We start from the raw sequence: 12516 nt of genomic DNA, 5'->3' as shown, positions 1-12516 counted from the left end.
TTATAAAATTGCAGAATTGATAATAGAATTTTTATTAATAAATAAATAAATTTATTAATAAAGCCGGTTTGCATATTTTTGATCAGTAATGAACAACTGTTGGGTGCTTTATTGTTGACGTAATGGTTTAAGGTATTGTGACTTTACAAGTGCTGCATCTAATGTACTATAACTGAAGCCCTGCTGGTTACGACTAAACACCTGATTAGATACTTGCACAACACTGTTCACAAGGTCACTCAAAGACAATTAAAACATTCTAAAAAGGCCTCCCCCTGGAAGAGAGAGTCACATATGCTGGCCGGCCGACCCTAAAAGCTAAAATTCTGAGCGGCCCGGGGGGCCGATGCCCCCCTGCCCCCCGGCCCAGCCCGCCCCTGGCCTCCATAATTACCCAACAAAAAGACTATACTTTAGATAATATTACACTAATGTAAGATAGCTGAAAACAATCAAAACATCCATGCTGTAAAAGAGTTATCTATAAAGCGCTACCAGAAGGTGATTGCCTGATGATAGCATTTCAGTAATGTAGCAAACTTCTTTCCCAAAAACAACCAAATAAAGTTACTGGTGAAGGATGTTAAATCCAAACTGTCCATAACTAGGTATTGTAAACACATAAGTGGCACTGCTATACCATGTGCTACTAATTATCCTCTCAAGCCTCAAGGGACAATTGCCAGCCTTCCCCTGATGTGCTTCTCATCTCACACAGTCTATTTATAGCTTTTGGTTGTCTTCAGTCAACGTCTTTCTCTAAATTACAAGATTCTGCATTTGTGTGCCTACTTCATTCTCTTAATTCTTCTAGTTTTATGTCTTATTTTCTCCATTTTATAGGATTTCACCATTAAGCCCAATATTTAAATATGTCAGTATTAAGTCTTAATACTCTTGAATATGTATTTTTCCCAAAATGAACAGAGCAGAGGTAGCCCATTATAAGAGGAGTATCATATGACCTTAAACTGATTTCAGACTGGATATGTAGCTTACTCATAGCATGCTGTGGAATATATTTACTATACTGCAGGTTTGAAAAAGTAGAGATGTTGCCTATAACAACCAATCAGATTCTAGTTACCATTTATTTACTACATTCTACAAAATGACAGCGAGAATCTGATTGGTTGCTGTAGGCAACATCTCCACTTTTTCAAACTCTTAGTATAGTAAATATACCCCTATGTGTCAATTTTATAGATTAAATCATTTTGCTAACTAGTGATTTAAAGAGTAAAAATGTTTTTTCTACTGGTTTAATGCTTTAAAACACAGGGACATTTTTTTCTCTGTAGCCTTCCTATGCAGAATTTGATATCAGTGGTAATGTGCTGGGACTCGTCTTCAATCAAGGAATGATTTGGTAATGTTATGTTGAATAATTGAAAACCTGTATGTGTATTTAAATTATTAGTTATGTTTGTTACACCTTTTGCATGTCTTTGATAACTTGTATGTGTAGTATTTCTTTTCATTTAGAAGAGCAGAATTTTATTATGCACTAAAGCATTCCTCCCCAACAATCACAACAAAACACAGCACCATTTATCACAAAATATGTTTTATAAATCAATTCTTTTCATAGGTGGCATCTTTATAATTCTGTTGATGCCTGTTTAAAATATATTTGCTTAAAAAGGAAACAATCTGTTACCACTTGTTTTTTTTTTTACAAACAATCATATAATTAAATAGTATAAATGTATCTGTAAAACAAAATGCTTAAACTGGTCTATGTACAATTTATAGTCACATATATCTATAGTTCAATATACAATTTACATTTATTTTGCAGTGTTTGAAAAACAATTCTAAACTTGCAAATCACATTTAACAATGTGCACTGATTTGTTATGTAGATAATAAATATCTTAAGACTTAGTGTTCCAGTACTGTTAAAATATGACCATGATGATCAATGCACATTTATATTAATTTACCTAAAATGTAGCTAATGAAATACTGCTTAATGCAGACAAAGGGAATCTTCAACCAATCATGAGACAGAGATATTATTGTATTATATTGGCACAAAAAAGCCGAATTAGCTCACATGTTGACAGACAGTACTTACTCTGCATAAAAATAACTTCCTATATGGTAAATAGAGTGCTGTATGTAACTCTCTGTAACACACACACACTGTTTAACACATAGATACTTACATACACTGCATTTCCACACACAGGGTGAACCAAGACAAAGATACATACACTAAATTAACAGTTAAAAAATACACACGTCAAACACTGCCCCTTCACAGGTGTCATAACGAATCCATCCTATAAATGGTGCTACACTAAGTCCTGCCCCTTCTCGCTGCTGGAGCTAGAATAAGCACAAGGGGTAGCTTACTCTTACACACACATTAAAGCCCAAAATGTATAATGTGTCCTCTGACTATGTCCTACTACATTAATACCCCTACACTTCAAAAAAAAAAAACATATTACCCATAGTTTCCCATTCCTTACAGACCTCTGAACTAGAGATGGGCGGGTCCGGTTCCCCGAGAACCGAACCCACCCGAACTTTGGGTATCCGAGTACCGAGCTGAGTAGCTCGGTACTCTCCCGCCCGCTCCGAATCCAAATCGAGGCTGAACGTCATCGTGATGTCGTCGGATCTCGGGGCTCGGTTCTCGCGATACTTCAAGATTATAAATACACGCTTCCACAGCAATCCATCGCCATTTGACAGAGGGAGAGAGCAGGGTGTAGTCACAGGCTGATTAAAGCTAGAGAAGAGAGGAGGATAGAGGTTTATTTTATTTTTTTTATATTTGGCACTCCCCAGTGCTTTTGGGGTGTCCCCCCTAATTGTGCATAAATATTTCTTGCTGTCAAAATTACTATCTGTCAGCAGTATCTACCAACTAATTTTTAGCACTCCCCAGTGCTTTTGGGGTGTCCCCCCTAATTGTGCATAAATATTTCTTGCTGTCAAAATTACTATCTGTCAGCAGTATCTACCAACTAATTTTTAGCACTCCCCAGTGCTTTTGGGGTGTCCCCCCTAATTGTGCATAAATATTTCTGGCTGTCAAAATTACTATCTGTCAGAAGTATCTACCAACTAATTTTTAGCACTCCCCAGTGCTTTTGAGGTGTCCCCCATAATTGTGCATAAATAATTCTAACTGTCTAAATTACTATCTGTCAGCAGTATCTGACAAATAATATTTGGCACTCCCCAGTGCTTTTGGGGTGTCCCCCCTAATTGTGCATAAATATTTCTGGCTGTCAAAAGTCATATCTGTCAGCAGTATCTACCAACTAATTTTTAGCACTCCCCAGTGCTTTTGGGGTGTCCCCCCTAATTGTGCATAAATATTTCTGGCTGTCAAAATTACTATCTGTCAGCAGTATCTACCAACTAATTTTTAGCACTCCCCAGTGCTTTTGGGGTGTCCCCCATAATTGTGCATAAATATTTCTGGCTGTCAAAAGTCATATTTGTCAGCAGTATCTTACCAAATAATTTTTACCACTACAAGTGCTTTGCGCTCAGAATGGATTCAAAGCAGTCCACATATGATCAGAATGAGCAACCAGGTTCTGTCACCAGTCCTGATGTTAGTGTTCCCAGTACGTCATCTGGGCAAGGCGATGTCAAACTACAGAGTGTTTCGAAATCAGTCCAAAAAACAAAAACAAAATTTTTTTTACTGTGTTGAAGCAAAAAAGAAGTGTTATTGAGCAAAAGTTAAGTGCCGATAAAAAAAAAATTTCCAACATGCCATTCTACACACGCAGTGGCAAAGAGAGAATGAGGCCTTCACCTTTGGCTATTAGTGGCAGATCCGACAATTGGTGCACAACTACTGTTACGCGTCAAAGCCGAGCTGCAAGATAACAGTAAGGCATTAGAGGATAATGTTTGCTCTGATTCAGAAATGACAACAATCCCTGTGGAGAGTCCATCCAACAGTGGGATGTCTAATCGTGAGCATTCTGCTGATGTGTGCCTTAATAGCCCGAGTGTAGCCGGTGATACCCAAATTGAGGATGCCACTTTGGAATTAGAAGAGGATGAGGGGGAGATTTGTGTAGGCGACGAGGGCGCTAATGAGGATGAGGTTGTTTGTGTAAGTCCTGCACCAGTGGCAGCAGTTCTGGCACGTGACAAGAAAAATGCCATTGTCATGCCTGGGCATGAAACAAAAAAATCCACTTCTTATGTGTGGAATTATTTCTACCCAAATCCAGACAACAATTGTATAGCCATTTGTAGTGTATGTCAAGCCACAGTCAGTCGAGGGAGGGACCTTAACCATCTTGGAACCTCGTCTATGTTACGCCATTTAACGAGAGTTCATGGCAAAGTGTTGGGAAAAGCTGAAAGTTCTTCCCAAAAAAATACAAGCACTCCATCATCAGCTAAGACCCTCCGCTCACCAACATCCCGACGGCTACAAAATACACCCACCACACCATCCTCATCAATATCCTCAATAGCGCTCGAAGTTAGCCCAGAATCCCACTTATTAAGGCTGGATGACTCCTGCACTATTATTGATTCCTCTGAAGAAAGCGTTAGTCCCACTGCTGCAGCTGTTGCTGCTGCTGGGGGTGGATCGTCATCCCAGAGGCAGGTCAAGAAAATGAGCAGTCCTACATTTCAGCAATTAACTGTGAAACAATCATTTGCGATGGGAAGCAAATATGACAGCAGTCACCCAGTCGCCAAGCGAATCACAGACGCCATGGCTGCAATGTTAGTGTTAGATCTGTGTCCAATCTCCACAATAAACGCAGCTGGTTTTTCACAGTTAATTGAGGTTTTGTGTCCGCGTTACAGAATTCCATCGCGACACCATTTCTCCCGTAAAGCAATTCCACAACTATACCAAAAAGTGTGTAAAAATGTAGAGATTGCGCTGAAAAATGCCATTCTGCCCACTGTCCACTTAACCACAGATATGTGGACAAGTGGAAGTGGCCAAACCACAGACTATATGACTGTGACAGCCCACTGGGTTGGTCATTCACCTTCACTAGCAGGAACAGCAGCAGCATGTACACCACTACATAACATTTGTCACAGGCAGGCCACTCTTTGTATCACCGGCTTCACTAACAGGCATACAGCTGACAATTTGTTACGCAAACTGAGAGATGTGATTGATGCATGGCTTATACCACTTGGACTCTCCCCAGGGTATGTTATTTCTGATAACGCCAACAATATGGTGCGAGCATAACAACTGGGTGATTTCCAACATATTCCCTGTTTTGCTCACACCATCAACTTGGTGGTGCAGAGCTGCCTACGAAATAACCGTGAGGTGCAGGAGATGCTTTCGGTGGCCCGTAAAATTTCAGGCCATTTCAAGCATTCAGCCACAGCATGTAGGAGATTACAGCAGCTCCAAGAGCAGTTTAACTTGCCCTGCCACCAACTTAAGCAAGAGGTGGTAACTAGGTGGAATTCAACCCTGTACATGCTTCAGAGGATGGAGGAACAGCGCAAAGCCATCCAAGCATATTGCACAAGCCATGACATTGGGAAAGGAGAGGGGATGTATTTCACTCTTGCACAGTGGGGAATCCTTTCAGTCCTGTGCAAGGTGCTGAAACCATTTGAAGTTGTGACGTGTGAGGTGAGTGCAGACTCTGCTAGTTTGAGCCAAGTCATTCCTTTAATTAGACTATTGGAAAAGCAGCTTGAGAAAATGAAGGAGGAGCTGAAAGCAAGCAATTCAGCAAAGTATGTTGGCCTTGTTGATCAAGTACTTAATTCGCTTCACAATGATCCTCGAGTTATTAAAATCTTGAACTCGGATCAGTACGTTTTGGCCACTGTGCTTGATCCAAGGTTTATAACCTACATTGAGTCTTTACTTTTAAATGAGCGAGATGTGAACTTTTGCAAAAAGCTATTGCTCAGCAAGTTGGCCGCTGAACTGGGCCTCGGCTTGACAACGTGTCCTCCTTCACTTTCTCAAGCTGCTGCTGCTCGTAAAAAATTAAATTTCCCAAAAAGAAGCAGGGAAGACGCAGGGGGCAGACCAGAACAATTTAACATCTGGGGGTAAATGTATTAATGTCCGGATTCTTCAACTCCGGCGTGTTCAGCGTCTTCGGCGATTAAATTTAAAGCGGCGCTACATTGTAAAGGGAAACGTCCCTTTACAATGCAGGGCCGTTTTAAATTTAATCGCCGAAGATGCTGAACACGCCGGAGTTGAAGAATCCGGACATTAATAAATTTACCCCCAGGGCTGGTTTGAAGGATTTTTCAAAAAAATGTGTCACTTTGCCCATAACTCCATCCAATACGAGTATAAACATGCAAAGGATGGTGGAGGATTACTTTCAAGAGGTAGTTGATATGGAAATGTCAGACAGTCCCTTTCCTTACTGGGAAGAAAAGCAGGCCATTTGGAAACCCATTTACAAACTTGCTTAGCAATACCTAAGCTGCCCACCCTCCAGTGTGTACTCTGAACGAGTGTTCAGCACAGCAGGGAACTTAGTCAGTGATTGCCGTAGAAGGTTACTTCACAAAAATGTGAAGAAAATTATGTTTATAAAAATGAACTACATCTTCCACGAGGAAGGCCTTCACCATCCAAGACATCCAAGCACTGACTGTTCTCTAATGGCGGATTCAAGCGGCGATGAATTGATAGTCTGTGATGATGACGTACACACTGTGAGGGTGAGGATGAAGCTGAAGATGATGACGATAACGTCTTTTTAAAACTTTCTATGTAAGTGTAGGGTGCAATCTACCCCCAAAGAAAGAAAGGGAACTTGTGGCATTTCCATATCACGTACCGTCTTGAAAGGCTGCTGTTTGGGCAATTTCTCCTTAAGGGTAGGGTGTCATAGACAGAGTGACCCCAAATTGGCTTTGTCCATTTCTCTTAGTATTGTACAGTCTATAACGGCTGAATTTTTTTGTATTTTCGACAAGTGGAGGGGGGCCTAGAGAGCCAGAAACCAAACTGGCTTTGTCCATTTCAATTAATATTGTACAGTCTATAACGGCTGAATTTTTTTGTATTTTCGACAAGTGGAGGGGGGCCTATAGAGCCAGAAACCAAACTGGCTTTGTCCATTTCAATTAATATTGTACAGTCTATAACGGCTGAATTTTTTGGTTTTTTAAACAAGTGGAGGGGGGCCTATAGAGACAGAAAGCAAACTGCCTTTTTCCATTTCTTTACATATTTAACTATAAGTGTAGGGTGTAATATAGATCCAAAGACGATGGCTGCATTGCCAATATGCATAGATGGAAAGGAAGACAATCTGTTTTGTGTGTAGAATAAATGAAGGCCTACCTACCAGGAATTAAACTGTTTTTTGGATGATTTATTACCTCTACAATTAGATTACTTATCTATGAAACAGTTGGAGCACTAAAGTGGGTTATTCTAGGCCCAAAAACATTGATTTTCCAACAAAATAGCAAAACAAAACCAAACAAAACCAAAACCAAAACACGCAATGGCGGTTTTGCAAAACCAAAACCAAAACACGACGGTAATCCAGATCCAAAACCTAATCCAAAACCAAAACAAGGGGGTCAGTGACCATCTCTACTCTGAACACACTACTAATCCCTCACACATTAGACTGTGTCACTTTCTGCATTATTACAAGAGTCCCTATAGACGAACGCAATTAAATAGTGACAGTGTTGCACTCGTGCTTACACTTACCTGAAAGAGTTAACCTGCTGGCAGACCTGACCAATGATTGTAGATGGGAGGGTCTTGGGTTCTTTTATAGGGTGTCTCATTTCCTGGTTGCCTCATTCTGCTTTGCAAGATTCCACTCACTCACGACTGGTGTTGGTTGATAGTTTATGTTACAGCTGACAGGGAACACCATGAACTTGTAGAACAGGCAGGAGAGGGCTTCACCTATAACAGCCATCTTTCCCGTAGAGCTGGACGCGCACACAGGTACTCAGATGGCCCCAGGTCTTAAACTCAGAGTAGTACAAGTTTATGATGTCACTGCAGCGCTGGCGAGGGCCAGATAGGAGGTAGTAACAGAGTCCAGTAACAGGCCGAGGTCAGAGGGCAATAGCAGACAGCGGGGTGAAGTCCAGGCAAGGGTCAGGGGCCGGCAGAAGGCAATTGTATCAAGAGAATAGGATAAGGTCGGGGTCACAGGCAATCCAAGGTCCAGAAGCAAGCCAGGGGTCACACACGGGAAATCAACAGAGAACACTGAATAGGAGCAGGATCAGGGAACAGGAAGCCAAGCAAAGCAGGAAACTATAACTGGCAGTGAGGCTCAGTTCTCACTGCCTTAAATAGTGAGGGGAACCAATGAGCAGCAGAGTGTCAGCGAGCCCACTCCCTAATCAGCATACGCAGCACTACATACCCCTGTGCGCATGCGCGCTCGGCTGTTTAAGACAGCTGGCCGGGCAACGCAGCAGGGGAAACTAAGCATCCTGGTTGTTACCTAGGCAACCGGGACGTAGAGGGCGGAAGTGACGTCCCGGTTGTCATGGTAATGGCCGGGACGCCAGAGGCACCAGGAGACTAGCCGCGGTGGCCTGCAGTGGAGCCGAGGCTCGTAACATTTTTGTTTGGTTTGAATTCCTTTTACATTGCCTCGTTAAGGCACAGTTGGGAGGAAGGCAGCGATCAGCGGCTGATACATACGGCACTATCAAGATTGGCCGCAGGTATCTGTCCCCTTCGATGCAACGGTAACTCTTGGCCCTTCAGTGGGGAGGGTCCTTGTCCAGCTCAGTGAGGGAGGGTAAGTGAGTTTAGAGGGGGTGCAGTTTACTCTGACACCAGGTTAGGGCCGGCCAAGCAGTTGAGAGTTATGTGAAGTGTGGGTGGACTTAAGGCGGTACGACATGTCCACGCTTGGTTTTTGGGTATCAGCTGGAGCTGTCCCGCAGTGCTCTTTCTCCGCCACCAAAGTTAGTTAATAAAATGTTGACCTTTTGCCACCTTACTTATGTCTCTTTGTCTTTATTTTATATAAGTTAGTTAATGTATTTAAGGGTTTTGTGAAGGTGATGAAGGGCATACACAGTGAACTAGTTAATATTGCTAAACACAGTTACAGATGGAGAACAATTATTTCAGTCAATTGGTGGAACCTGGTTCCCCCTGAAGACGGGAGGACACACCAGATTGCATTACAATAATCTCCCTTAACTTCATTACACTTCAGTGATAATAAGGTGCGCTTAGACAGCAATCCCCAAAGTAAAAAGGATTTGCCAGATCACAAAGGAATAACACTGCCCACTCTATAATACTTCAATAGTGTTGGGACACATTTAGAAGTAAACAATGTGCCATTTCTCTAGATTAAATATACTCCATCTGTATGTCAGACAGACAATTATACAAAATCCGCTCTCCTGTTTATTACACTCCCAAACAATTCTTTTTATTTACCAATCTTCATGTGAAATTTAAATCCAAACCACCTTCACAGGACTCCGTTCACAGTCATTGAAAACTGTTAAACTGTCATTGTTTGCCACTGCCCATATTCTAAGCCCCTTTCTCACTAACTGCAGTTTTGCAGTCTCATTCCCACTCTCATTTACACATTAAACCTCCTTTGACTGCTTAACTTTTAAGCTGTAGGCAATTAAGATGCCTTCTGTATTTAGTATAAGACCATATAATCATTTATACCAGTAAGTAGTAGAAAATATTAGTTTAGACTATCCAATGTATGAAGTATAAGTCATGTAATTCAACTAAACACATATTCTAATTTACAATGATATTTTTTACTGTCCATTACAATCCTCAGTCATTATTTGTGGCTGTTTTGCTCATTTAGTTTAAAATAGTTTTTATTTTAACTGACAATTGTACTAATATGCTAATCTGTTTCAAACGTTGTAAATAACATTTCTATTTAAAAAAGGATAATACTCCTTCCTTTCTCACCTGTTCTTCTCTGTTCCCTCTCCTCTTCCTAGCAGACACTCTCTCCTGTTCTCTCCTTGCACATTTTCTGCTACTGTAGCTTGCCTTGAGACATTCTCTGTCTTGTGATATCAGCCATTGCCTCTTCTAGCCCCTATGGCTACATTTTTTTTCTTTACATGTTCATGGTCTTAATTCCCTGAATAAAAGGTTAGTCCTCAGCCTCTTCCATAAACATAAGGCTGATGTGGTAGCGCTACAGGAGACCCACTTTTCCTCTAGGACCCCCCCCTTTTTTTAGGGACTCCAGATACCCCCTGTCTTACTCGCCTAATGGTCCCTTTAAACAAAATGGTGTAGCCATTCTGTATAGCTCTAATATTACTTTCAATCTCCACAATAAATATGAAGATAAACAGGAGGTTTCTCATACTGACAAGTCAGTTAGAAGAGACACCAGTTACGTTAGTTTCCCTATATGTTCTCAACTCCAGAAATATCCCATTTTTAAGGCTGTTCTCAGGGAAGTCCAAAAACTTGATTAAGGTTCGAAAACTTAATCGTATTAGGTGATTTTAATCTAGTTTTGCACCCCCGCTTGGACAAAACCAATCCCTGGGGTGCGACAGTGATCCCTGATGCTACGGGCCCCTCCTTCTGCTTCGGTAAACTACTAGCAGAATATGATCTTTTACTGGACAGCTCTTTTGCCCAGGAGCAAGGAATTTTTCTTATTAATCACATATCCATAATACTTATTCACATATAGGTCTGATACTAACAAATGGTCCTTGCAGCAATCCAAATCTGTTTCCATCTTCTTGAACACTTGGTCGGACCAGGCTCCACTTAAATGGATTTGGTCCCCTACCCTGTTGACTTTCTCCCCTGAACCATGAACCTCCCCACTTACCTTTCCATTTCCCTTGAGGGTAAAACCACTCTGCAGGTATCCCTGGATCTATACATCATCATTAATAAGCCTGAGGACACTTCTATTTTTACATTTTGGTGTTCTCTTAAAGCGGTTATGTGGGATATAGCTCTACAGACGGGCTCTAGGCTCAAGAAAGCTATGCTTTTCTCCAGCTGGAACTTGAATCCAAACTTGCCACTCTAAAGGCCATAATAAATCTTGACCGATTTAAGGACAGAGTTGGCCAAGGTTAGACAACAACTTCAGTTGCTGCTCTTGGCCCACACCAAAGCTGCTTTATCTCGCCTTCGCCATAAGTTTTATACCACTGGCAATTAGGCAAGTCGGATACTTTCTAGCAAGCTCTGGGGCCAGCAGGCTAGAAATCGGATTCACCATCTGTTACTTGCAGATGGCTCCAAAATTTAAAATCCCAGAGTTATTGCTAATTTATTTGCTGATTACCATGTGGCCCTGGATAACCTTAAAAATGACCCAACGGCCCTGCAATCTTCATCGACTGACATCCACGACTTTCTACATCTCCCATGTCTCCCTTTCCTTGACAGTGATGCCCTACAGATCCTTAATACTCCCTGGACCCCTCTCAAGAAAATTTCCGTGATTAAACATCTCTCAAAATTTAAGGCCCCTGGCCTTGATGGGTACAGCAATGATTTGTACATGACATTTCAGAAAGACCATGTTCCCATGTTGGTCTCTTTGTATAATGCTGTTACTGATTGTGGTAGATTACCAGAGGTGATGCTTGAAGTTCAAATTATGACGATTCCCATACCTGGTAAATACGCTGCTGACTGCCATAATTACCGATCTATAGCCCTCCCTAATACTGACATAAAAATCTATGCCAAATTGGTGGCTAATAGCCTGGGTCCCCTCCTAATCTTATACACCCTGAACAGGTGTGGTTTGTACTGGAATTGCTGGCTGCCAACAATACTAGGAGGCTCCTCAGTATTATTGAATATGCTTCAAAAAACCGAGAGGAGCTATTGGTGCTTTCTCTGGATGCAGAGAAGGCATTCAACAGACTTCACTGAGAATTTATGTGACAGGTCCTGCTTAAGTTTTGCTTCGCTGGTAATATCCTCAAAGCTATCCTAAACCTCTACTGTGGCCTAACCACCAAAGTTTTCAGTAATGGCTTTCTCTCGGACAAATTTAGTATTTTAAATGGTACATCTGCATTGCTCTGCGGATTGTAGGGCTTTAAACTTCCTGGGAACCAGCCACAGTCTTTGCCTCTTTGTCGATGATGTCCTCCTTTTTGTGTCCAACCTGGAGACTTCACTAGCTCAACTATATCTTTTTTTGAATCGATATGGCCAAGCTTCTTATTATAACTCAATACTGCCACACCCGAAGCCCTCCCCATTAATATTCCACTAGACTCCTTGGCCTGCTTTAAACTGTGCTTTAAATATGCTTGGAAAGTCAGCTCTATTTCCTACCTGGGGATTCATATCCCCTCAACAACCTCCAATGAGTTTGGAGCAAATTAATAAATGATCTTGTTAATTGCCCAACTCATTAGACTTTCTACCACTTAGGTGGGATACTAGGTCTCCTAGTTGGGTAGAGTGGAAGTGTTCATGATGATGTTGCTTCCTAAACTTATGTACCTTTTCCAAACAATTTCCTACCTTCTCCCAAAGAGGTTTATGTCCACTCTACATTTACTTATGTGTCTAGAGGG

General features: G+C 41.5%; 1 protein-coding gene across 1 annotated transcript in view; it reads left to right on the top strand.

The window, feature by feature from the left end:
• LOC142159454 (transmembrane channel-like protein 2) overlaps positions 1-12516 on the top strand; it is a 165312-nt gene that overhangs the window by 139168 nt on the left and 13628 nt on the right. The window contains exon 19 of the mRNA XM_075214356.1: positions 1302-1369. Coding sequence (XP_075070457.1) covers positions 1302-1369 — 68 coding nt within the window. The remainder of the gene's footprint in view (positions 1-1301; positions 1370-12516) is intronic.

The sequence above is a fragment of the Mixophyes fleayi genome, chromosome 5 (assembly GCF_038048845.1).
Source record: "Mixophyes fleayi isolate aMixFle1 chromosome 5, aMixFle1.hap1, whole genome shotgun sequence".
Classification (NCBI taxonomy): Eukaryota; Metazoa; Chordata; class Amphibia; order Anura; family Limnodynastidae; genus Mixophyes; species Mixophyes fleayi.
This window is presented reverse-complemented; position numbering and strand designations above follow the sequence as displayed.